This window comes from Phaethon aethereus, assembly GCF_964289735.1.
Source record: "Phaethon aethereus genome assembly, chromosome: 7".
Taxonomy (NCBI): Eukaryota; Metazoa; Chordata; class Aves; order Phaethontiformes; family Phaethontidae; genus Phaethon; species Phaethon aethereus.
In genome coordinates, this window is record NC_138583.1 from 1,205,649 (window position 1) to 1,232,710 (window position 27,062).

The window sequence follows — 27,062 nt, forward strand, 5'->3', positions numbered from 1 at the left end:
ACACACATGAGTTATTTTTGCAAACCTGAGTGAAATACTGTCCCGGGAGACCCATTGTTCTTCCTGGGGAGGGTTTTGAAGTATCTGTTTTGGCATGTTCCTACCACAAACCATCTCGCTATTATTTTATTTGTTGCAGACAACACATTTGCGACAGAAATACTGCCTCGGCTCTTGTGTGACATGTTTAAATAATTAAGTTGCGTAGACCCTACAGCAAGGAGCCCTGCCAAATCCCTGCTGAATCCATGTGCCTGTGCTTCATGGGAAGCAGTGACCACGGCCAGATGCCAGCGCCGGGTATCTTGCATCCACCCCATTGCTTCCCTGCAGAATATCTTCCTGGCGAAAGGAAGGAGAACTGTGAGCAGGTTTCTGTTGCTTCCCAGCTAACCCTCATCATCCCCTCTCTCCTCTGCCGGAGGAACTGGCTTCCCAAGCTGCAGGAGGTGGTTTTGCAGCTGGGGAGAAGGTCACCTGCTCCCTCTGCTCTCCCTGGAGCAGATGTGAGGAGGATCACACAGGCATTGCCGCTCTGCTGGAGGGGACCCGGGGACACCCCTTGCCCACCCTCCTGCCCACAGCAGGGTATCACCGCCACGAGGTTGGGGTGGCTGCGGCTCGGCTCAGCAGAGCCCTGACACCCCCTCCCCAGAGCGGTAACACCCCACCTCCCATGGCTGCTCCCTGCTCTGGGGGAAGAAGGGTTCCCCACCTCCACCCTGAACCCCCCGGGCCGCTATTTGGGGCCAAGACCACTCGTTGCATCGCCCGTCACTGCCGACATCGCTGCAGTGCAGGGGGGCTCTCCTTCCCCAGGGGAAGGCAGCTGAGGGATCGCTCCTGGGATGCTGCCGAGGAGCGCGCGGGTCCCTGGGACGCATGGGCAGAGGTGGGCAGCACAGCAAAGACGGCAGCCACGTGCACCCTTCAGCAGCTGCCGAGCCCCAGGGGACTCTGGTCTCGTTACTTTTAAGACTGAGCCTTTCGGAAAAGCAAGGAGAGACAGAAAGCATTTTTGTGGCATAACGTCAGGAGAGCAGCATGCAAATTCAAGGGAGGAGGCTTGCCCGGGATGGCCTTTTCCTCCCAAGAGCCAACTTGCAAAAATGTGAAGGGTCCCTCAGCTCAGCAGATCTTGAGAGCTCCCGCTGACCTCCGAGAGCTGCAGCAGGGTGAAACCTCTTCCACCAGCAGCGCAGTCCTGACCCCCGGGCACTCCCACCCCCCCTCACGACTTTCCTGCGCGCCCAGGACTCCCGGGGAAGCCCCCGTGCCATCTGTGGGGCTCTCCAACTACCTACAGCGCTCTCCTGCTGTCCCCAGGGATGGCTCCTCGCTGGCAGCCTGCGCAAAGGCAGAGGCACCCAAGGAGGAAGGGTTACCCGTCACGGTCCAGGGGCTGCAGCAGAAGAGGTGTGGGTGCCTTTCTTCCCGGTGTCTGCCAAGCAGGAGGTCCCCGCAGCCCGAGCACGCTGCTCTCGCCCACCATGTATCGGGCTGTTATTCCCTCTGCTCCACGTATTCGGGAGCGTCACAGGTCGCCACTCCCTCTAATCCTTTCTCCTCTGAACATGTAATTTACCTGAGGGCTGGAGTCCGCTCCGAAAGGAGACACCCTTCCTACCTGGGCTTGCTTGGGAATATTTTCATGGCACTACATGAAAGCTGTAACAAATTAGTTATTTCCACTTGATGCGGCACAGCGTCATCTGACGTCGCCCATGACCTCTGTGGACTGGAGGACGTGCAGCCTCTGGACCACTCTCCACCTGCACTGGGGCTGGCGTTGGTGCATGGGGCACGGCAGGGTGTGTGGGGCTGGCAGTGTTGCATGGGGCTGGTGTTGGTGCTCAGGGTGCTGTGGGGTGCATGGGGCACAGTGGGGTGCAGGGGGCCAGCCTAGCTCATCCCAGCAAGCTCCTGTGGGAAACTCACCCAGCTCTGTTTGGCTCTTCTTGTTGCCTCCTGGCACGTAACAAGCCACTGCCTGGAAACGCAAAACCTCCCAGTCCCCATGACTGCCAGGGGTGCTTTTTAAAAAATGAAAAAGCAATTCATCCCCGGGGAGGGAAGAAGCTGGGAGTGAAGCTACCTTTCGCTCTCATCGGCCATGGGGTGCAATTTTGGTGGGAGGACGTGTCTTTTCTTGCTGAGCACAAAGGATGCCTGTCTGGGCCACAGCGAGAGGTGACGTTCTCTGCTGGGTGTCTGTGCCCACCCAGTTTTCAGTTACCTCCATCAGGTCAGTTATCTCTGTGTGCGCTTATCTCAGCCCCCATTAGGTGTCCTTTGCCTGTCCCACGCTTTTCCCACAGGCTTCACCTCTCCCCGGCTGGCAGTGCCGCTGCGCGCTGCTGAGGAGATCCCTGCAGGGACGGTGAGGGGTGGCACAGGCTGTGGGTGTCATCTTTGGCAGCGCTGCCTTCGAGGCCACCTCTCCGCTCCTTGCCAACGTGCCCACGCACTGGCACGCTGCCACGAGCCAGCGCTGGCTTTGCACGCCGCGGGCTCCTGTCACCTCTCCTGGTGTTGGTATCTGCCAGGTCTGGCCAAGTCGTGCTTGATGAAACGCAAACATGCATTCTTTGGAAATCCTGAATAATTCCATCTCCATTTGAAGCTGTAATGACTGGTCTTTGCTAAAGACTAGCTGGAGGCAGTGCCAGAAGCCCTCCCAGACTGGCTCACCCTCAAGTGAGCGGTGAGTCAGAGCAGTGCCTGATTTTTCCCCTGCAGGGAGAGAAGGAAAGGTGGAAAAACAGGATCAAATATGCCGAGCAAAGAAATCACTCCCCCTTCCTCCCAGCATACATTAACACCAACATAACCTGCCTTCCTTTTGGGGACAGGACATGGGAGACATTCCTGGTGGAGCTACGGCCACTGCTGGTCCTTGTGTCAAGTCTGGGGCCACATTACTTCCCCGGCTGCTGGAGCCTGGTGGAGAGAGCTGAGCAGGAGCTGAGCCTTCAGCAAGGTAGTCCCAGAGATCTCCAGCGGGCAGACCGTGACACAGCTCTTGCTGTGGGATGGGGACTTTCCAGCGAGGATCCAGCACATCTGCTGGGGCTTTGTGCACCACGGGGATGCAGATGTGCTCCCCACCAGCCCCTCACCCCTCTCTGCACCAGTCCCGGCCGGCGCTGCAGCCCCAGGGGTACTCCCTGTCTCTCCCACAGCACCGATAAAACCGTGCTGGGAGCCCCCCCAGAACGACCTCAACTCAGGGTGAATTAATACACGGGCTATGAGGGCACGAGTGAGTCAGGAAAAACAGCCGCCACCAGATCTCACAGCAGCAGCATTTTCTGGCGGGCAGGCTTACCTGGCTCGCTCCCCGGGCGCGCCGCAGCCTGCAGCCGACGGGACGTCTGGGCGGCGCTGGGGGGGGATAAATAAAATATTTTTTTTTAATTTTTAAAGTTTTAAAAAAATTTTTTTAGTTTTAAAACCTATTCCATAGGTTTTAAAATAGGTTTTAAAAGTTATTTTCTTTTCCTCTTGTAACAGCAAACACCCACTGAAGGGGAGAGAGAGGGGAGGGGGTCGCTGGGAAGCAACCGTTGGACTGTTCTCTGTCGGTGCTGCTGTTCGCACCGGATCCCGACACCACTGGCGTGAACACGGTGTGAGGCACGGGGGTGAACCTCCGCCATGTGTGGGTTTTATCTGCCTGTAGTGCCGGGGCACGCGGTTTCTGTCGGGCTGTGAGCCAGTGAACCGGAGCACTGCGGGGCAAGGAAAGAGCTGAAGATGTTGCTGACCACCAGCCTGCACGGTAGCGTGGGAGAACGAGGGAGCTTTGGGCTTGCTTGAGTTTTGAAGTGAATTTTTCAGAGATTTTAACATTTGTATGTTTTGAATTTCCTTAGAGTTTTTTTTGATTTTTCAATGATTTCGTTGCCTTTTGAAACTGTGTTTGGAATGCATTTTTTTGAAAGATGCATGGCCTTCAGGGACACATGTATAGCCAGATTCAACTTGTTCTGGTAAAAGCCAGGTCAGGTCGCTGGAGCAGCGTGACTGCAACAGAGACCGGAGCAGTGCGAGGAGCACCAGCCGTGGTGGCAGCATGTGACCACCCAGCCAAAATCAGTACCCTCTGCTTCTCCTGAGCTTCTAGCACCTGGTAGAACCAATGCAGCCTCACAGACAGGGCTCCTGCGCACGCAGGCAACCACCGCGGTTTCCAGCTGCGGGATGGGAGAAGGGACATTCCTAGAGGTGGAAGGTGATTGCAAGCAAGCCTGTGGGAGGTGTGACCAGATTGATGGCCTGCTCTGCCCGGTGGCCAGGCTGCAGAAGGAGGGGGGCAGACTGAGGGGTATTCGAGAGTCTGAGAAGCAGCTCGGTCAATGGAGCCGTGCTCTGACATCTATGACACACACACGCCAACTCAGCGTGACCGCTACGGAGTCAGGTCCTGGACCTGCTTTGTGTCAGGAGGAAGGCAGTGTCACAAGGGATAAGGAGGGGTGGAAGAAGGTTACAGCACGGAGCGGTGAGAGAAACCCCTCCTTGCCCTCTAAGATACCCTTACGGAACAGATATGAGGCCCTAGGTGCCATAGATGAAGTGCACAATGAGATAGAGGAGGAACCTGGGCAAGCAGCCTTGCCAGGGTCAGAGAGACCAACCCCTCGCAACACAACCTGCTTTAAGACCAGTGCCGAGAAGAGACAATGGTGAGTTATGGTCATTAGTAATTCCCTCCTGTGCAAAATGGAAGCACCCATTTACAGACCAGACCCTCTTTTCAGAGACATCTGTTGGGGCCCGAATTAGGGACCTTACCACAAGCCTGAACAGCCTAGTACAACCTTCAGACTACTATCCGTTCCTGCTCTTTCACGTGGGTACTAATGATGTCACAGCAAAAACTCTGAGGTTGATCAAAAGACATTTTAGAACGATGGGAAGAACGTTAAAAAATTTGGTAGCACAGGTAGTGTTTTCCTTAATCCTCTCAGTAATGGGGGGAGACTTTGGAAGAAACAGGTGAGCCCAGGATATCAATACCGGGCTCCAGGACTGGTGCCTCCACCAAAACCTTGGGTTTTTAAACCATGGAAGTGCCCTTGAGAGACAAGTTGTGCTGGGACCTGATGGGATCCACCTCTCCCGGTGGGGAAAACACGTCTTTGGGTGTAAGATGGCACAGCTGATCAGGATGACAGCTTTAAACTAGAGTTGATGGGGGAAGGGGATACGAAAAGGGTTGCAACAGCTAAGCCGAGGGTTGGCATGGCATCGCCTGAGGGTGGCAATGCTAGTGGGAACATTTAGGCTGCTCCTGGGAGCATGGAGGGCTCAGGAGCGTTATGTGAAATTCCTGTACACTAACACATGCCATATGAGAAACAAACAGGATGGACTGGAAGCACTGGTCAGCTCCCAGAGCTACAATACCATTGCTATCAGTGAGACTTGGTGGAACAAGTCCCATGCCAGGAGTGTTGGGATGGAGGGCTCCAGACTGTTCAGGAGGGACAGGCAGGGCAGGCGAGGTGGAGGTGTCACACTATATGTAAGGGAGAGGTTTGATGGCACAGCCCTTACAGTTAGCGGTGATGTGGTTGAGAGCCTCTGGGTGAGGATGAGGGGATGAAAACACAGTGGATGTTGTACATGGGTGTGTACTACTGGTCCCCCCGCCGTGGTGTAAACACTGATGAGTTGTTCTATAGGCAATTAGGAGAAATTTCTGGATCAGTAGCCCTTGTCCTTGTGGGAGATTTCAACTTCCCAGACATCAGCTGGGAATATCATACTGCTGTGATGAGCAGGTCTCAGAAATTCTTGAAGTCTGTAGGAGATAACTTCTTGTCAAAAGCACTCAGGGAGCCAACTAGGAAGAATGTTCTCCTAGACCTGCGATTTGTGGATAGAGAAAGACTCATGAGGGATGTGATAGTAGGTGGCTATCTTGGAGAGAGTGATCACGAAATGGTTGCGTTTAAAGTTGCCAGTGCAATGAGAAAAAAGGACATCAGAGTTTCTACCCTGGATTTCAAGAGAGCAAATATCAAGCTATTCAGGGAGATACTTAGCAGAGTCCCCTGGGAATATGCTTTTGAGGGCTTAGGAATCCAGCCTTGAGAAGCACAGGAGGAGGCAATTCCACTGTGTCAGAATTCAAGCCAGTGGGGCAGAAGACCAGCTTGGCTGAACAAGGAATTCCTTGTGGAGCTCTAGAGGAAAAAGAGGCTGGAATCTCTGGAAGCAAGGTCAGGCTTCACAGGAAGATTACAGATCTGTGGCTCGTATATGCAGGGAGAAAGCATGAGAGGCCAAAGCTCAATTAGAGTTGAAACTGGCCAGTGCTGTGTCAGGGAAGAAGGGCTTTTTAAGGTATGTTAATAGCAAGAGGAGGTCTAAAGAAAACAATGGACTGATACTTGTAGAAGATGGTTATCTGACTAATAGGGATGAAGAAAAAGCAGAGGCACTCAATGCTTTTTTTGCTCAGTCTTTAATAATACTGATAGACCTTGGGCTGCCTGGTCCCCTGAGTCAGAGGACCGTGAGTGTGGGATCAGTGACTTTCCATTTGTGGACATGGAAATTGTAAGGGACCAGCAGCATCAGCTGAATGTTTACAAGTCCATGGGGCCTGGTAGGATTCAACCAGGAGTACTGAAGGAGCTGGTGGATGTTACAGGAGGACCCCTCTATCATCTACCAAAGGTCTTGGGAGTCTGGGGAGGTCCCTGCTGACTGGAAGCTAGACAACGTTATTCCAATCTACAAAAAGGGCATCAGGGAAGACGCAGGAAACTGCAGACCTGTTAGTCTAACCTCAGTTCCTGGAAAAATTACGGAGATTATACTGGGTGCTATTGAAAGGTATTTAAAGAATAATGCAATTATCAAGCTCAATCAACATGGGTTCACCAAGGGAAGGTCCTGTTTAACTGATATGATATCCTTCTGTGATAAGGTCACCCACCTCGCAGAGGAAGGGAAGTTTCTGGATTTTAGTAAGGGTTTTGATATTGTTCCTCACAGCATCCTTCTGGACAAGTTGTCCAACTGTGAGATGAGCAGCTTCATGTTGCACTGGCCGAAGAACTGGTGGAAGGGCAGAGCTCAAAGTGTTGTAGTGCATGGGGCTACATCTGGCTGGCGATCGGTCACCAGGTCGGTGTTCCTCAGGGCTCAGTCTTAGGGCCGGCGCTGTTCAATAGATTTATCAACAATCTGGATGCAGAAGTTGAATGTACCATTAGCAGGTCTGCTGCTGATACCAAACTGGGAGGTGCTGCTGACTCTCTTGAGGGACAAGATGCCTTGCAGAGGGATCTAGACAGATTGGAGCATTAGGCAATGATTAATGGGATGAAATGCACCTAGGATGGAGTAACACTAGGCACAAGTATATATTGGGAGAGGAGTGGATGGAGAGCAGCCCTGCAGAAAGGGATCTGGGGGGCTGTATTCAGCGTTGGTGCGGCCTCACCTGGAATACTGTGTGCAGCTCTGGGCCCCACCATTTACGAAGGGTGTGAAGGTCCTTGAACGTGTCCAGAGGAGGGCAACCAAGCTGGTGGCAGGGCTGGAAGGCCTGTCCTGTGAGGAGCGGCTAAGGACTCTGAGTTTGTCTAGTTTGCAGAAAAGGAGGCTGAGGGGTGACTTCATTGCTCTCTGCAGCTTCCTGAGGACGTCACAGGTTCAAAGCTGCACCAGAGGAGGTTCAGACTGGACATCAGGAAGAATTTCTTTACCGGGAGGGTGGTCAAACACTGGAACAGGCTTGCTAGAGAGGTGGTCGATGTCCCATGCCTATCAGTGTTCAAGAGGTATTTGAACAATGCCCTTAATACCTTGCTTTAACTTTTGGTCAGCCCTGAAGTGGTCAGGCAGTTGGACTAGATGCTCATTGTAGGTCCTTTCCAACTGAAATATTCTGTTCTGTTTATAACAATTTAACACCAATGTTTACAAAGCCTCCTGCACCTGGAGGGGCTTCCTGTGGACATATCAGCACTTCTGGGAAGACCCTGGGGTGGGTGCACAACCTTGAGGGTCTATAGTCACTGCATCCCAGTGACTCTGCCCTCCCCTCTCCTCAGTCTCCCATCTCCTCGGTGCCATGGCTCTGCCTTCGAGGAGACTGCCTGCCTGAAGCTGCTTTAATCTTGTGTACTCTTTCCTAAATGTCTCGGTGCTACCTGATCTTCAGCTAGCTGCTGTCTGGTCATGTAAGTACTGATGTCTCAGACTGATTGTCGTCCATGGGGCGGTGCTCTCTGAAGGGAAAGGAAAGCCTGGGCAGCAGAGGGTGCTGTGAAAGTGCTGGTGAGGGAGATGATCTCCTGCCCTAAACCTCACGGAAAGTTTAGCGTTTTGGTATATTTAAAAAAAAAACCCGAACAGTTGTCCACCTCTCCTTAAGCGTGAGGTGCCACCTGGTGAGGTGGTGCTACAGCTGGCCATGGCCGCCCGGGGCAGAAGCTCTGTGGGGATGGAGCCCTCTCTCCTGGGAGGATGGGAAAGGGCAGTCAGACCAGGTTCATCCTTCTTATAATCCACGTTATGAGCTGTAACACCACTGGCCACATCTGTGCTGCTTCGGCTGGGTGAGAGGTGTGTTTCTGTTATAATGCATTGATAAGTCATGCTGTTACTTCAGGCCCTCAAAAACCTGCTGTAGCTTTGAAGTTGGCCCTGGTCGGGGCTGAGGTTGGGCCACAGAGCCCCAGAGGCTACTGCCAGGCAGCATCGCCCCAATGGCCTGGCTGATGCTGCCTTTCTTTGCAGTTGTAGAGAAGCAGGAGGGGGAGAAATAAGACTCACCATGAGTCCTCGGTGTTTTTCAGCTGGTTATGAAGCTTATTGGTGTTCCCTCTCACGCAGAGCAGGTGAGCTGTTTCTTCTTGTGTGTGCATCTATGCTGTTGAGTTTAATTTAGCAAAACACTTGAGCTCAGGCTTTTCTGGTTTGTCAGTAGCAGATCGTAAAGTTTGTTACTGAAAAGAAAAACCCAGCCCAAAAACCCCACGGCACCTCCGTCTCCGGTTTGCTTTCCTCCTTTGTCACCAGAGTGAGAAGCAAGGTTTTGTGCAGCCTGCGCTGAGCTCCATTGCTACCTTATAATTTTACTGTTCGCATGGCTAACCCCCTCCCTCTCCTCCCTCTCAAGCTGTTTTGCAAACCACCGCGGGTGGACGGGTGGCACAGGCCTCGAGGAGAGGCGGTTGTCCCCGGGCTGTGGGCGGCAGAGCAGGCCCCTCCTGCTCCTGGCTGCCTCCTGCGCCTGGGCCTCTTCGGCCGGTGCACGCCTGCTCCTGAGCGGGGGTCCCCCACCACTCGGGGCCCCGTCCCCGGGCTGCCCCGCTCCCACGGGAACGGGCTGTTTCCTTGGGGCCGGCCGGGGTTTCCCGTGCTGCAGCTTGTGCTGGAGCCTCTGGGGCTCTCGCTGTGCCCCTCTGAGCACAGCCCGGCCCCGGCGCCTCCGGGACCCCTTTGGGGGTCACCTCCTCATCTCCAGCTGACCAGGACCAGCTCCTCCAGCCTCTCCTCGCACGCCCTCGTCTCTACCCACCATTGCCAGGGCCTCCCCAGGCTCACCTCAATTTGGGGTGTCTCCCTAGTCCCCAGGAACCCAGAACTGGATACGGCATCGTGATTTGCCCCCCCAGCAGTGGCAAGCAGAGGGAATAACCCCCTCCTAGGACTTGGATCCATGCGCACATCTCCGGCTTGAGGGGGGTGGGAGGGCCAGGCGAGGCGTCCTCCTTCCCGCGGAGTGGCCGAGCCTGTCCGGGAGGAGAGGGTAAGGAGGTGGGGCAGGGGCTGGAGAAATGGGGGAGGTAGGCACGGGGAGAGCTGTGGGCTCCCAGCTTGTGCAGAGAGGCACGGAGGGGTGCAGGTGTTGCTGGGGTGGGTGTGAGAGGAAGGACCTCTGAAGGACCGAGGAAGACTTGCTGGGCTTTGCTGCAAGGCACTGAGGTAGATAAAGGTGAGCCTGGAGGCCAGAAGCTGCCTGTGAGGACATGGGGAGCATGGGCAGAGCTGGGTCTAACTCCTTTCTACCTGCTGCCCTTGATGGGGAGTGTCCCTGCCTGCATCCTGGTGGGAGCTGTCATTGCTGCACCTGAGGGCTTTCTGGGGAGCTCCTGCAAGGAGAAGGTCTGTGCAGGTCTGCCTGCAGAGCTCTGTGCGTCCCAGGAGTCTCCTCTGTCTGAGCCTGCTCTGGTGGCAACACATCCCACTGGGGATGGTGTGTGAGCACTGCAGAGAACGACAGCTTGGAGGCTGTGAGCTTGCCTAGGGAGGAGGAGGCTTTGGGGAGCACCCCTACAGCCATCGCAGACTCCGAGGTGGTGGGAAGGAGGGGGTAAGGCTTTGAAGTGTCACTGGATTAGTATTGGATGCCCAAGCCGTGGTGGTGGAGGGAGAAGGCTCTCATGTCATATCTGCTGGTGGACGCTGTCCCTGATGCTGGAAGTGGTGGGGGAAAGGCAGCTTTAGGTTGGGACAAGGCTGGGATCCAAGTTTTATGGGGTGCCTTGGTCTTTGAACAATGACCGAATACCAGACCAAGAGCTCTTTCCAGCACATCTTTATGCAGTAGGCAAGGTAATTCCCAAGCCTGGTCTCTCCTCTTGCTGCTTCTGCCATCTGCCTTGGAGGGAGCCATGCAACTGTTGGCTCCTGCTGATGGTCCTCAGGTGCAGTCTTTCCTCGTACCCTGGCCACATCCCCATGTCTCTGAGTCATCTGAGTCCAGCCCGTGTGCCCTGGGGATGAGCTGGTGTCAGCCCAGCTCTGCAGCTTGCCTACCCTGTGACATCTTTCCTCCTTTTTCAGCTGAAAATAGTGTCTGCTGCTATCCATGGCCACCTTCTCACAATCTGTTGGGTGGCATGCAGGTGGCCACCTACGTTAACGAACGTGTCCCTAAATAAAAGGATGCCAAATGCATTTTTGCCACAGGGCTTGTGGGCTCCTGGAAGAGCAAGCCATGACCTGCTGACTTAACAAGGAGCCAAGCTGCTGTGGTCATGTGCCAGAAGTCTTGAGGTCCCCAGGGAAGCAGTGGAGGGTTGTGAAGGTCTCTGGGGGCAGTGGGGAGAGCCACAGGTGTCATGAGAGGGCCAGTCTCAGCACATTCTAAGCTGTGCTTTGACCATGGGCTGAGCTGCCCAGAGTTGCCCAGGAGATGAGGCCAGCTTTCCAGTGCTTGAAGGTGCCTGGAGAGTTCAGGTACCCCAGGACCTGGGGTGCTGGGGAAGCTGGCACTGCCACCACAGACTAAGGTGGCCCTGCTGTGGCTTCTGAAGTCCTTACCCTCTTCCCTCCAAGGTGAATTTTATCACTTCTGCTCTGCCCGACAGAAAAGCAAGGGCTCTTCACCATGTCTGCACACAGGGACTGGGGCAATGGAAGAAGCAGCTCCTTCGGGAAGGACAGATGCATCACCTGCTGTTTGATAACAACTGCTGCTCTATGGGAAACTGCTCCAGGGTTCCCCAAGGCTTTTCTTGATGCCCAAGCTGCCAAGGGGCATCTGGTCCCTACACTTATGCCCCACCAGCATCTCACCCAAAGTCTTAAGTGTTGATCTGTTGTAGATGTTGAGCCAACATGATCTGCTTTTTCTTGGGTGCCGCTTTTTGTTCCTGGAACAAAAGAAGGAGCAGCCGTTAGATCTGGCGGTCAGCATCTTACTGGGACAGATGGCTTGTTATGGTGCCTTGCTGGACCAGCGGGTTACTGAAAAGGGCATCTCTTTGATTGAGCTGAAGGTTGAGCTTTGGACCGAAGCACAGCCTGCTATAGCTGTAGGAAGGCTGTGGTATGGGGGGTGTGTTGGAGGGGAGCATGTCCCAGAGATCTCAGCATTGCTGCTGGGACTCTGTGCTGAGAGGAGCTCTTGCAAAGCTTCCTCATGAGTCAGCATGGGAACTGGCCCATGGGCAGAAGGCATGGGATTCAGGACTGATGCCATCAGTGATGCCAAATGTGGGTCTCAGCAGGCACAGACACCTGAATGCGGCTACTGGGCAGATGCGGCTGCCTGTAGGTTTTGGGGAGCTGTAAGGAACAGTCACCACTCTTGATCCACCTAAAATACCACTGGACGCCTACCCCTCATCAGAGGGTTTGCAGAGCCCCACGCAGACACCCTCAGCATTAGTCATGCTACATATTTGATGGGAGCAATGCCTGCAACTTACGGATCAAGGAAGAGACAGAACAATGTTTTCTCTGCATCAAGTACTTTACACTACAAGGGCAGAAGTAGGGCCTTGCAGGAGGCCCTGTAACCTCAGAAGGTTACCTGCCACACATGAGGATGATGTCTGGATAGGGAACGGCTGGTCTAGAGGACAGCTGGACATTTCTGCTGAGCAGGAAGAGTTTGGGGAGCTCAGGAACACTGACATTTGCTTAACTCCTGTGATGGGTGCCTCAGACATATGCACCCATGTGCCCTCCTTCATAGTTGCAACAGCCTCTGTTGCACTTGAGCTGCCACAGGACCCTGCTTTGTGGAGGCTCAGCAGAGCAGTCCTGGCTGTCCCCACCTTGCAAAGCTCCTGATCGATTCCTCTGTGGGTGTATGTCCCACCAGAGCCTCTGCTCAGGAGACTTCCTCATCTGTCTAGCAGTCCTCTGGTCCAAGAGTGTGTGTATGTGTCAATCAACAGTTGGAGCATCTCTCCAGCTAAGCTTCTGCTTTTTAGTCTTCCTTAGACAGGCCTTAGTTTGGACAGGACCTTGGAGGTTTCTAGTCTCTAGCAAGTCTCAAAGCAGGGTGATTTTCCAACTAGACAGGCTGCTTAAGGCTTCGTCCTGTTCAGTTTTGAGCATCTCCAGGATGGACATCCCACCAACACTCTGGGCACCTGTTCCAGTGCTTAATTACATCTGCTGAGAATTTTTTTCCCCCTAAAATCTGTCTGTATTGCTGGACTCTTCACCAACTGCTGATCTTGTTCTGCAGTGCACTGGACAAGAGATAGTTCATGATGTTGGCCTTTCCCGGGACAACACTTCAGGAATGTTGATATAGGAAATACCATTCCTGTAATGTTGTAGGGCTGGGTAGAAGTCATTAGAGTAAAAAAGCATCTTGTCCCAAATGGGAAGCTGTTGCGAAATCTTCCCCTTCTTGGCATCCAGTAATACCTTGCACGGCTTCTGTTCTAGCAATCACATGCTAGTGGCTTTCCCTGCCACTTCTTAACCTTTTACTTGTGTTTACGTTCTTCATGGGTACCTGTGGTTGAGGCTTCAGTACAACATCTTTCATAAAAGGAGCCTTGGATCTTTTTCTTTGTTGAGTTGATGATTAAACGCCTGCTTTGTTCTATGGCACTTCTCAGTGTGGTTTTTGCTCTCTTTTCTTGTAGGTATGCCTACCTTTGCCTTGTCAGGTCCATGCCTGACGCTGCCTCAAAGGTCACTTAGGGCAGGGCATTCCTAGCCCAGGATTTTGCCATCTCTGTGTAGCTGTTTTCAAGGCAGAAGAGGCTGCAAACGTGGCCAGCCAGACCAAGTAGGAGTGCAGTGAGCACCAAGGTCATTGGTAGAGATGTTTGTAGGTGCTTGAGTCAGTGGAAGTGTTCCTGCAAATATTCTATACTTCTTACGCTTCCTTTGGCGTTTCATTGCATTTTCTTCAATACCCCAGATGTCTCAAAAAACCCGCAAATTAGTTTTGCAAGGTGTCCTCTCCACATTTTTCAGAACACTAGACCTCCTCTCCTGAACATGCTATATCCACCAGAAGCACTAGGGATACATGCTCTGGTTTGCACAAGCCACTGTAGAAGAGTTTGGACACAGGCTACAGGACAAGTTCACAGGTAAATAAATGCTGCCGTTTGGATTGTTTGGACTCTGCTGTCAGCACCATGAGCCCTGAATTTGAGTCCTGACATTTGCGCTCAAAAAATCACCATGTCAGCGGTTACAGCCTTGCACTGAGTTACCAGCCCGCTTCCTCCAGGACCTCGGCTGGGTGTGGGGAACAGCACCCAAAGGCCCTGTAATTAAATGAAGCTCTTGCAAAGTGCCACATCCTGCTCTTTCATGTGAGCATTTAAATTTAGGAAAACAAACAAACAATAATTCTGTCAGTGAAAACCACAATAAGTGTGGGTCCATCCAAGCCAGAGGTATTTTGCACTGACAGAGAAAATATTCTGCTCACTGGTGATACCACCTCAAAAGAGTCACAAGCACTTTGTGACCCATTCTGTCTTCTGCTGGGCTGATTCCCCACCTGGACGCTCATTCCTTGAGCTCCTTCAGCCAAGGTGACACTGTCCTTCCAGCGCTGTGGGTAAGCTCGGTGCAGGGAAGGACATCTATGGCCTGCACTCACCACCTCAGAGCAATCTTGAGCAAGAGCAAAACCTACTTGTTTTGGTAGCGCTGAACAAACATATCAGTCAGTAAGATGGAGATCCTCCCACTGCACGGGAATGGGCTGCTCCATTTCTCAGGGAGGATGGTGGTGTTTGTGCTGGCACCCTAATTCAAGAAGAAGTAAGCATCCATGGAGCAGATGCTGCTGCTGTGTGCATAGGACACCTACATCCTCTTCCGCCTGGGCATCTCCTTGTCTCTCGTGCACCTGGATGCAGGAGGAACAAGCTGCTTAGGCAAACCTGCCTTAGGCCAACATATAGGCAGCCATTGACAATAGATGTATCCCCTCATGTCTTGCCGCACAAGTTCCATTTGCTTTCCATAGTGATGTTCTTGAATAACCTCCCGATACAAACTCTGCCATTAAAGCTCATGAGTCAGGACCCAGGGAAGAGAGCTGGAGCTGGTGTGAAAGGGGTCTTCTCTAGTCAGGCTGGTTCGGCCCTGGAAATGATGCGGCCTGACTTGAGTATCAAACAGTTGTGCTGTGACATGAGCAGGTTCCAATTCAGTCCTGGTCTGGGCTTTCTTCTAACCCAGATGACCTGTTGCATCACAGACTTTAGACTTGAAGCTGCCTCCAAACAGCCTGACTTGCTGGTTGTCCTGCAGAGACTGATGCTGGCAAAACACATTTGTTGATAGTTCAGATCAAGGCACCAACTGGGAGTCTCCTGTCAGACTTGCAGTTTCTGGGACTTGCATAACCCACAGGCAGGAGGAAGATTTCTTAATGTCTTTACTGCAACGAAAGTCACATCCAAAAGCAGATCAAAACCAAGGGCACATCAGCATGGCCAGGGCAGGCACGTCTCCAGAGGTGACTGGCAGGAAATGCCCAGGGAGGGTATGAGCAGGGCTATGGCATGGGGAGAGGGCTTTCAAAACAATGTTTGTGGCCAATACTTAAGATCTTATTATTTATCTTACATGCAGGGACCATAGTCAAAGGCAATACATTGGGGTGTGTGAACTGTGTGCCTGCTGTCCAAGGGCTCTGCTGGCCCTGGCTTGGCAGCAGATGCCACTGTGCTTTGGTCTGTGCATCAATACCCATGTCCCATCAGGAAAAGAGGGGGTCTCAGGTTCTCAGCAAGCTCTTGAGGGTCCATGGGATTGTGCAAGGAGGAGAGGATCTGGGCTATGACCTTGTGCAGCTCCCATGCTGACTGTCCTGTTTTCCCCAGCTGGCAGAAAGTGGAGGTGTCCAATATCTCAACTATGAGAGATATGGGGGAAGTACACCCAGGTGGGATCCCAGTCTCTCATTCTCAGCGAGTACTGCACAGGAGCTGGGAAACACAGCATAGACCAGATACCGTTAATGCATTAATTGCTAGCCCAGGGATGATTGTCCCATATGCCTGACTGGTTATGCTTGTTTTCCTCCACCTGGCTTTTTTTCTGGATGCTGCTCTGCAGTCACGTAGGTCCACCTTGGCTAGACAGAGCCATGGCTACTGGCGGCAGTCCTGCTGTGAGTGGGATGCTGGGATGCAGACCCCAAATGTCCCTTCCCACCACCATTGCTCTCCTGGAAGAAGGAGAGGTGATGGGGCTGGAAGATGTGGTTGAAGGGGCCTGTGGATGCAAAGCCATCATGAAGGGCTGATTGTCACACCTGTCCACGTGACATTTGCTTTGCATCCTTTGGAATTCCACTCTTGGGATCTCTACACTGATAAAAGTCAGACTGTCAGTGTCATGTGAACCTCATATTTCTCCCTGCTTTCCTGGGTGAGCTCTGCCTCTTCCTTTTCAACCCGGGCATGATTGTGCCACCTCTAGGCAGCATGGTCATCCCTGTGCCTGCTGCTGACACGCAGAGCTGACATGCATTGCCAACGGGTACCTACATCAGGAAAGCCAAGAGTGAGCAGCCGGTGATCTGTCTGGCAACCCCAGAGCATGTTGCCCTGGAATCCATCTGCTGAGGTATGCCAAAAATGCAACTCCCGGTTGCAGGATGCCACAAGGCCTGGGTGTTCCCGGTGATGGGGACATTGCCCAACAGCTCATTATCAAGATGTGGCGCTTTGCTGATGAGCTCCCTGGGGTTTGGGATGCCACGCCTAAATCATTGGGCTGGAGAGGAAGAGCAGGTGGTGTGACTGGAGAGAGACTGGGCTTTCAGATGTTGACGGACGAGTCCCAACCTCTCCGTGTGTCTTTATAAGCTGAGACGATGGGTTTGCTCAGTGCCGCCAACCCTCCTGACTGCACGGACAGGCCTGGAGCAGCAGGTCAGGTTGATGTGCAATGTGTGCTCTCCTTCTAGCCCAGGCTGTTGCTGAAAGAAAGGATCCCAACTGAGTCAAGAAGCTTTATTATCCCTCCAGTTGTTCATTTTATGCGTGGAGAACTTGGGTGTTTCAGTCACCATTGCAGTTAAAGTGTCCTCTAAAGGGTCTGCTTTGCAGTTCTGCATCTGAGCTCCTCGTTTTCTGCAAGCATGAGAGCTGGTGCTTCCCAGTGAGCTGAGGAAGTGCTGTGAGTCCTCCTTACTTTGGTTAGACATTTTCCCGGGTCTCCATCTGTTTTGGCTGTGTAGAGGGGATGGAGTGTCCCTGCACCCCTAGCTTTGGTTTGGTTCGATTACCCAAGACTGATGTGTGGGGAATGGCACCTCCGAGAAGGAGCAGAGACCATCTCTGCTCTCCTCTATCCTGCTTGCCTGTGCTCAGGGACTGAGAGCTGAGCAGCAGTTTGCCACTACAGATAGTGATTCTGGGTTTGGATGATGGGACGTGTTGCAGTCTCTCTTCTGAGGAAGGCGCTGTTGGGCTCTTCTCAAGTTTGTTGATATGCTCTGGTACATACTTCGACTTGGTGCCAGCGGCAAGAGGTGAGGAGGACCAACAGCTGAGCTGAGTGGTCTAAAACACCCATGGTCTGAGCCCAGGAGTGCCATCAGGCAGCGCTGAAGTTCTGAAGCGTGGCAGCATGTGGCTGTGCCAGCTGGAGATGGGCAGCTGGGGGCTGGAGGAGATGGCCCTGCTGTGGCCAAGCTCTGTGGAGGCAAGGCTTGCTGGGCAGCGTGGGCACATCCCCTGTGAGGCAGTGAGCTGACATCTCCTCTGCCGAGTCCTCCCCTGCTGGGGCAGGAGCAGGGAATGCTCCGCTGCAGGCTGGCTCCAGACTGTGCTGGGTACCTGGGGCTGGACACAACTCTCATGACTTGCGTGACCCCAAGGCTTGGGTGCCAGAGGTGGGGACTGTCATTTTGGTGGGTCTTTATGTGTTCCTACTGTGTTTTTACATCAAAACCCGGGAGTCTATTAGTGCTTGGTGAATGCCACAGGTATGTGCAGTGACTAGTCCTTCCTCCTTTGACACAAGGGCTTTAATCTCTTGGGATACCAGAAGGAGTTGTTTCTGTAAGTAAGTAAGTGGCTTGTCAGTGTTCTCACTGACATCTGTGGGCTTTGTGGCACACCTTGTCACAGGTTATGGCTACTGTGGTGTGCCACCATAATATTTGGATGACGCTGGCATGAGCAGCAGAGCCTTCAGCTATGATGGTGACCTTCAAGACATGGGAAATCTTAGTGCCACTGCTCAGGAGCTGGGTGAGGGGGCATTGGGTGGAGGAATCTCTCATCGCAAAATGTGCAGGGTGGTGAGCCAGGCACGAGCCACAGAAAACACAGACCTGTGAGCTGTTGCTGATTGTGGGGCAGTGGAAGGTCCTCTTGCATATGATGATGTGCAGGGCTGGCTGCAGATGAGGGGGCAGAGCTCAGCAGGGATGGAGACCTCTCTCTGCAGCCATGGCTTTTTGAAGGAGACTTCTGCAGACCTCTGTTCCAATTCCCTGCTCAGAGCAGGACCATCCCCAATGCTAGCTCAGGCCAGCCCTGGTTTTGTCCAGCCAAGCCTTGAAAGCCAAGGTGTAGACCCAAGGGAAAGAAGCTTTTTCCTAAGTGACATGCTCATTAAGAAAATGCAATTGGTATGAAAACTCAGGGTGGGTTTTACAACAGGAAGACAGCGCTGGGAAGCATATTGTTATATCTGGTGTGGGGAGGGCCCCTCTGGCATCTCCTAATTCCTGTGCAGGCTTGGCCTCTTGGTCCCTTGTAATCTACACTGCTTGCTGAAGTGGCTATTTCAGTAATTTGTTCTGTCTCTGATGTCCCCAGGCATGACCTGCAACGTCTTGCCTGTGTCTGTGTGCAACTGAGCCTGGTGAGAAGGCGGACACTGTAATTCCTTCCTGCTGTCCTTCCTACCTCCCTTCCACATACAGTTTGGAGGGGCTGCAGACTAAAAGAACCTTAAAATGCTGATTTGCACCTGTGGATCCAGCCTGCAGTTGTGGCCACTGGTGTTCGGCAGCTGGACGGGACAAGTGCCAGCAGGGGAGACTGAGTTTAGCAACGCTGTTTTTCTACAGGATCACGGGTTAATCTGACCTCTCCTTCCTTCAACCATCACAGCAGTTTAATGCCAGGATGTCCTCACCTGCACAGGGAGATGTAGGCACCAAGATGCTGGTGGTGGACTTGAACACAGAGCAAGACTTGAATTGACAGTTTGTTTTAATGTGTGATAGTGAGTTTTTCCTGTTGCCCATATGGTGCTGTGGAGTGGGTAGGTGTTCCTGTTTTCCTGAGCAGCCCAGGAAGACCTTTCCATGCTGGAAGGATGCTGGGAAAATGCATGTAGACACCTCCTCTGAGAGACAGAGAGTCTTTTCTAGCTCCTGCAATGTGATCACCAGGGAAATGGACTTCCCTGGGCTTGTCCTGAAGTCTGGATCCCCTTGGGCTGGGGTGCTGGGGGTGGCAGGGCACACCAAGAGCACATGGCGATGAGCTATAAACCATCCAAGGCAGGGATGGAGCAGGGGAGCTCCTGCAGAAGGGAGGTCCGACGTGACCCCTCCTGCCTGGGGAAGGATGCTTTCCCTGAAAGCATCCTGATTCTTTAGCCAGAGATGGGGTGGCTGGAGGGTCCTCACCCCACACTGAGGTTGCAGCTGGACCAGGGCCAGGTGTAAAGGGTCAGCAAGACATGCTTGGGGTGAGTTCCTAACTGCATTGGGGACTGGGAAGCATTCAGAGATGGCTTTTGGTGGGGGATAACGCTGACATATTAAGACACCTCTACAAATACAAAGCTTAAACCAGTGTCCCTCCACCCGCACAGTGTGGATGTGGCTCTCAGGTGGACAGCGAGCTCTCAGAGGCTGGTCACATCCCCACAGAGCAGTCACCCTCATCTGGAGAGGGGACTCGCTTGTGCCAGGTGATGAGCGGCAGCACCAGTGGGATTTAACACTCAATGCAGGGACCATAAAAACTCTGGGGGGTCAAACCGGAGATCTGGGTAGCCTCTGGTAGTGTCTGGAGGAGGAGTCCTGGGGAAGGACAAAAGGACAGGACAGCAGCCGCACACATGGCTTTCCCTGAGCCCCTGCCAGCCCCAGCTGTGCCCAGCTCAGAGCCCCCCAGGACAGATGTGACCTCTTTCCATTTCATCCCCTGCATGCCCTGGGGAGTCCCAGCCCTTGCCACCCATGTGCCACAGGGTGCTCCTGCTCAGCGGGCTTCAGCCAGAGCTGCAGGATGCTGCTGAGCACCCAGTGCTGGGTAGAGGGTCCCATATGGGGCTGCAGCTGGCTTGGTTTGGGATGGAAATGCCTGTTCTGTGCTGCAGCATCAAGTGTTGGTGGTGCTGCCAGCAGTGCTGGAGCTGCACGGTGTTTGCTCGTGCCTCCGGTGCACCCGCCATCCTGCTCACACCAACCCCGTTATCCCCCAGGCGCTGCGGAGAGGTGAGATGTGGCTGCTGCTGGTGGCCCTGTGCCTGGACCAGGGGCTGGGAAATGCCATCCCACGTGCTGGAGTGAGCCACAACAACCCTGAGCAGTTCATGAACATCGTAAGTGCTGGGGGGGTCAAACACCCCGCTACCCCATGTGGTGTGCCCAAAGTCCTCCCTGAGGGACCAGCTGGGCTCTCCCCATCCCTTACGCTGACGTCTGCACCTGGGCTCATCTGGGCGGCTTGGAGCATCAAGAGTTTCCTATATTTGCGTGGGTGTCACTCACTTCATGCCTCCAGCTTGAGGTTGGCCTCTTTCTGGTCTTCCTCTAATGTAGATGGATCTTCAGATCTCGTGTATGCATGCAGAGGTGACACTGGAGAGCATGGGTGGCAGGACTGGGTGTCATTGGGTCAGGCACAGGGTGATGGACACCAATGGGTCACCCTCTCCCCTCGGACCATTGTCTCTGCAGAGCCAGAAGATCCATTTCCATGGGTAACCCAGTGAGGAGTACAATGTGCTGACAGAGGACGGCTACTTCCTCAGCCTCAACCGGATTCCCCACGGCAAGGGGGACGCTGGGCATTCAGGTGGGCTCTGTTTCACCGAGGGTGAAGCAGCTGTGACCCTGATCAGAGATGAGGCAGCATGCAAGGGAAGGCCAGTGTGAACGCCCGTGCCTTCAGACGCGGTTTTGGCAGATGAAAGAGGGATGAGAAGCTTTTGTCCATCTGCATCCCTGGGGATGCAGGAGCTCAGAGTCATGTTTCACTGCGTCCAGGATGGAGCGGTGCAACACAGCGAGCCTCAGCGGCTCCTTCCTTGGAGCAAACCCCTTGTCCTGATCCCAGGTTCCCTGATAGCTCAGAGCCAGGGGTGGCAAAAGTCCTTCAAACAAAAAAAGCACCAGCAGAGCCAGGGAAATAATGGGAGAAGGGAATATTTAATATGCAGCCTGCAGAAAATAATACTGAGAAGCACAGAGACATTTTATTTCCATATGGGAAGGGGTTTTCTTGTGTGAAGTACACAATTTCTCCTCTTTCAGGATCCAGGTCTCCCGTGTTGATAGTGCATGGATTCAGTTTAGATGGTGGTGACTGGGTGGACAATGGCCCCAACAGCAGCCTAGGTTTCATCCTCGCGGATGCAGGATATGATGTCTGGATTGGAAACAGCCGGGGCAACAGCTGGTCCTGCCGGCACCTGAACCTTTCTGTTGACCAAGAGGAGTTCTGGGATTTCAGGTGAGGAGGCCACTGAGGATGGGGCTGGGCTGCTGGGCTGTCAGCACCCACAACCTGACATCCATGGGAGGCTGGGAGATGGGCACCTCCCCCAGCTTCTCCCCTTGCTTCCTAGCTTTCATGAGATGGCCATGTATGACCTCCCCGCCATGGTGGGCTTTGTCCTAAGGCAAACTGGGCTGGAGAAACTGTTCTACATTGGCCATGCTCAGGGCAACTCTTTGGGTGAGTGAGTAGCAGGAGAGGGCAGTGGGCAGGAGTGAGGGACCAGGATGCCACGGGGAGAGGGTCATCAACATCTATCCCAAACTGGAGACTGCTGGGGACAGGGCTGCATTGTCCCATACAGCCACTTTCCCCACCTGACTTCTTGGTCCTTCTTCATGGGAGAGGATTGCTGCATTTGCCCACCCGTCCTGGGCCATGCTCACGCCCAGGAGTGCTGCAGCTTCATTTTGTTCAGATCCCGCGTCTCCAGCAGGAGACCTGGGATGAGTGCTGTCACTGTTGGGGTTATTGTTGTGATCTCCTGCTGCGTTTCAGGCTTCATAGCCTTCTCAAGCATGCCGCAGCTGGCTGAGAAAATCAAACTCTTCTTTGCGCTGGCTCCGCTGTACACCTTCCATCACGTCAAAGGCCCCGTGTTAAAGATAGCGTTTTTACCAGACACAGTGCTGAAGGTACGTGAGGTGTTTCTGTATTATTACTACTGAAACCCAGGAGCTTTTGGCAACTTATGTTCCCCATGTTGCTGCTGTGCGCTGAGCCCGTGCCTGTGGCAGGCGTTGGAGACGTGTGGGGAGATGAGCAACCCCAAGATCCCAAAGAGCAGGGATGTCCCTCTCCACCCAGCTGAGCACAACCAGTTTCACTGATTAAAATATCTGTACCTCTCTATCATTGCTGTTTATGTTTTTGCTTACTGACGTCACCACACCTCAGTCCCACAGCCCAGGAGGGTCTCAGAGCAGCCCCACACTACCTCCCTTCCACCCTTTGCTCCAGTGGCTGTAGAAGGGCTGGAAGGGGAGCTGGCACGTGGACATGCTCCACCTGAGGACCATCTGTAAACAGAGGTGGCAGATGAAGGGTGTGAGTCTGGCCATCCTGGGATGATGCCCCAGGATGGTGGGGATGACAGCATGGCATGGAAAGGACAGTGAGAGTTTCATGCTTTTCTGAGAGTTGAGTGCAACCGTGGGTCAACCACCTCAAGAGGGTCCTGGTCAGCAGGAGCCGGGCGGGGATCATGCCCCTGTACTGGGCACTGGTGAGGCCGCACCTCGAATCCTGTGTTCAGTGTTGGGCCTCTCACGACAAGAAGGACGTTGAGGTGCTGGATCGTGTCCAGAGAAGGGCAACGGAGCTGGTGAGGGGTCTGGAGAACAAGTCTGATGAGGAGCGGCTGAGGGAACTGGGGGTGTTCAGTCTGGAGAAGAGGAGGCTGAAGGGAGACCTTATCGCTCTATATAACTACCTGAAAAGGGGTTGTGGTGAGGTGGATGTTGGTGTCTTCTCCCAAGTAACCAGCAATAGGACGAGAGGAAATGGCCTCAAGTTGCGACAGGGGAGGTTTAGACTGAAGATTGGGAAAAATTTCTTTACTGAGAGAGTGGTCAAGTATTGGCACAGGCTGCCCAGGGAGGTGGTGGAGTCACCATCACTGGAAGTGTTCAAAAAACATGTAGACGTGGCACTTCAGGACATGGTTTAGTGGGCATGGTGGTGTTGGGTTGATGGTTGGACTTGATCTTTTCCAGCCTTAATGATTCTGTGATTCTACGATTCTAAGAGGCTGGCTAGCCCAAATGTCTCAACAACGATATTGACGAGTTGCCTGTCAGCGCTGGCTGGGGACAAGCGGTTCTCATGGAGAGGGGACATATATTGCAGGACCTGCCGTGACCTATTCCCTTGCGGTCTTGCAGGCAATATTTGGAACAAAACAACTGACTCTAGTGGGGAGGAAGGAGAGAGCCACCCTTGCAAAGACATGCAGCAACCTGCTAACAGCTGAAGTATGTGAAAATGAGATATTTCTTATTGGCGGGTACAACAGGAAGAACTTGAACGAGGTGGGTGCATCAGCCTGTAGGTCACAGCCATCTCCAGTTTTCCTAGACACCTGGAGATAGCTAATGAGATACAAAAATGAGTATAAAAAAACAAAATAAGGTGTTAAAAGCACTGTCCAAGGCAGTGATTATTTGGAGATTTCTTTCAGGGGTGCTAAACCTCACGGAGGTTTTGGTAGGAAAGAATCACTTGTGGTCTTGTCTGCAAAGGAAACATAACTCCTGACTCATTTTCTGCTGACCTGCAATGATGTTACAGGGAAAAAAAAGAAAAAAAACAACAAAAAATTTACTGGGACAGTTGTATTTCTATTTTAAAGTGGTGGTTAACTGGTTTACCTTTAAAAGCTACTCCTAGCTCTGAACAGAATAAAGCTGCTGGGCAATATAAAGTTTATATTGCAGTTATATAAGACAATGATTTTTTTGCCTAGACAGATTTTCATCATTCCCAACTCACTTAGAAAACGCTTTCTTTTTCCTGTAGAGTCGACTGGATGTATACCCAGCTCATTTTCCAGACTATACATCAGTAAAAACACTTCTTCACTGGGGACAGGTAGAGATTCTGATTTTATAATGACTGTACCCAATGCTTTATCTTTTCATCTGTGAATACGATATTTTACAATGCTGCTTCACACACCCTGGAGACAGGTCAGGAGGTAGAATCAGATAAAGCCAATAACAGTTATTTTGAAGTTGCTACACCAAGGCGTCTCAAAAGCCACAGCTACCAGCTACTGCTCCTGGCTGGCCGAGGCAGAGCCACCCAGATGCCCACCCCTGCCCCGGGTAAGGACCCCACGTAGGTGCTTTTTGGACTCCCTCTTTGCTCTGGCCGACGGGGCAGAGCCGCTCACCTGGGCCCTGCTGCTGCCCTTTGCTTGCCATGGGGCTGCTCCAGGGCAGGGTTAACCCTTTGCCTCCACCTTTCAGACTGCCAAAACCGGGGACTTCAAGCAGTTCGACTATGGGGAGAAGAACCAGGAGAAGTACAACCAGGTAGATGGGCACTTGTGGAAGGAGGAGCAGAGGCTGAGGCGGGCTAGGACCAGGATGGGGGTAGCCACCTCCAGTGGCCAGCATGGCCCAAGTCCTCTGGGATGCCGGGGGCAGCACACCCCATCCGTTAGTGCTATTAGTGTCAGAGCCCGTGAATAACCAGAACGTTTCCCCCTCTCCCAGGCCACTCCCCCCTTGTATAGGATAGAAGACATGATGGTGCCAACCGCCCTGTGGAGTGGTGGGGAGGACTGGGTGAGTCCCCCTCTGGAGACCCAACGCTTGCTTCCCCGCATCACCAACCTCATTTGTCATGAGCACTTCCCCGACTGGAACCACTTCGACCACCACTGGGGCCGGGACGTCCCTCAGCGCATGTACAGGCAGATGGTCTCTCTGATGGAGCAAAATCCGTGAATGGTCCGTGTGCTGCCCCGGGATGGAGGAGGCACCCATTCCCACTTGCCTGGAGGCATGGATTTTGTGAGGGCTGCCACTCTGCTTTCCCCTTCTTAAAAACCTTTCCTATCACCCTATTCCACACTGATTTAATGCCTTAAATGTAACGGTGTAATTTCTGCCTGCCTTCTGTGACTAGAGATTGCAATAAACTCCTGTATCACAGCCAGACTCCAGCTCTTTGCCTGGTGGGCATCACTTTTGTTTGCACCTCATTGCTGGGGCAAGGTGTACAGGAAACCCTGTCTGTATTTTTTTTAAGATTTTGCTGGCTCAGGGCATTGCAAGCACAGAATTTTACACCAGAAATTGAGTGCTTTGCGTTCTGGGTTTAGGTGAAGGAGGGGGTGGAAAGGGACCTTGCCTGTGGCCCTGGAAAGGCTGGAGGGTGTAAGCACTGGCTGCAGGAGAGAAATGTTCCTCCCAGTAGAACGAAACCAGAGGGGTCGATGCACACCACATGCCTAAGAGGTGGTGAAAGGGAAACCTGGGCCTGGGCATTAGACTAGGTCTTTCCTGGGAGATAACCCACCCACGTCACCTCCTGGGATACTCCTTACGGCAAAAGCCCACCTGTGTTTTCTAGGAAGTTGAATTTAACATGGCCCACAGTGTTACCTAAGAATAATGCTCTGTTCTTAGCATGCATATTTAAAAATGTCTGTCCTTCCTTCCTTCCTTCCTTCCTTCCTTCCTTCCTTCCTTCCTTCCTTCCTTCCTTCCTTCCTTCCTTCCTTCCTTCCTTCCTTCCTTCCTTCCTTCCTTCCTTCCTTCCTTCCTTCCTTCCTTCCTTCCTTCCTTCCTTCCTTCCTTCCTTCCTTCCTTCCTTCCTTCCTTCCTTCCTTCCTTCCTTCCTTCCTTCCTTCCTTCCTTCCTTCCTTCCTTCCTTCCTCTCTTGCTTTCTCGCTTTCTCGCTTTTTCTTTCTCTTTCTCTCTTTCTCTCTCTCTTTCTCTCTCTCTTTCTCTCTTTCTCTCTTTCTCTCTCTCTCTCTCTTTCTCTCTCTCTCTCTTTCCCTCTCTCTTTCCCTCTCTCTTTCCCCCTCTCTCTTTCCCTCTCTCTTTCTCCCTCTCTCCCTCTCCCTCCCTCCCTCCCTCCCTCCCTCCCTCCCTTCCTTCCTTCCTTCCTTCCTTCCTTCCTTCCTTCCTTCCTTCCTTCCTTCCTTCCTTCCTTCCTTCCTTCCTTCCTTCCTTCCTTCCTTCCTTCCTTCCTCTCTTGCTTTCTCGCTTTCTCGCTTTTTCTTTCTCTCTTTCTCTCTTTCTCTCTTTCTCTCTCTCTCTCTCTTTCTCTCTCTCTCTTTCTCTCTCTCTCTCTCTCCCCCCCTCTCTCCCCCCCTCTCTCTTTCCCTCTCTCTTTCCCTCTCTCTTTCTCCCTCTCCCTCCCTCCCTCCCTCCCTCCCTCCCTTCCTTCCTCCCTTCCTTCCTTCCTTCCTTCCTTCCTTCCTTCCTTCCTTCCTTCCTTCCTTCCTTCCTTCCTTCCTTCCTTCCTTCCTTCCTTCCTTCCTTCCTTCCTTCCTCTCTTTCCTTCCTCTCTTTCCTTCCTCTCTTTCCTTCCTCTCTTTCCTTCCTTCCTTCCTCTCTTTCCTTCCTTCCTTCCTTCCTCTCTTTCCTTCCTTCCTCTCTTTCCTTCCTTCCTCTCTTTCCTTCCTCTCTTTCCTTTCCTTTCTCTCTTTCTCTTTCTCTCTTTCTCTCTTTCTCTCTTTCTTTCCATCTATCCCTCTACTTACCTATTTATTCTATCTATCCAACTATCTATCCATCCATCCACTTACCTGCTTATCTGCTCTATCTATCTATCTGTCTGTCTGTCTATCTGTCTATCTATCCATCCATCCATTCATCTGTCTGTCCATACCTCCGAGAGATATATGATGCTTACCTGTGAAGTCTATCTAAGTTTAAGATGCGTGGGAAGAGCACTGTCAATAAAAGGCAGGGGTTGCAAAGTCAGGGGTCGAAAAGATGATTTTGTGGGGCTTGTGGCAAGGGACTCGCCTGCCAAGCGCTGATGATTTTGGTGAGACATTCCCAAACTGCCTGCCCGTTCCCCCAACACTGCACACGGGGTGCCCATGCAGAGACAAGAGAGGTGTGAAGACGTGGTCTGAGCTCATGCTGT

The 27,062-nt window shown here is 52.8% G+C and overlaps 1 protein-coding gene across 1 annotated transcript; it reads left to right on the top strand.

Moving 5' to 3' along the window:
• Positions 1–20,172: 20,172 nt before the first annotated feature.
• Positions 20,173–24,904, top strand: LOC309406659 (lipase member M-like; the record flags this gene model as incomplete). The annotated part of the gene is given in 10 exon segments (XM_082001938.1): positions 20,173–20,274; positions 20,633–20,656; positions 20,660–20,750; positions 21,209–21,407; positions 21,523–21,632; positions 21,951–22,087; positions 23,336–23,482; positions 23,970–24,041; positions 24,422–24,487; positions 24,671–24,904. Coding segments are annotated over 10 exon segments (1,182 nt in total).
• Positions 24,905–27,062: the final 2,158 nt, after the last annotated feature.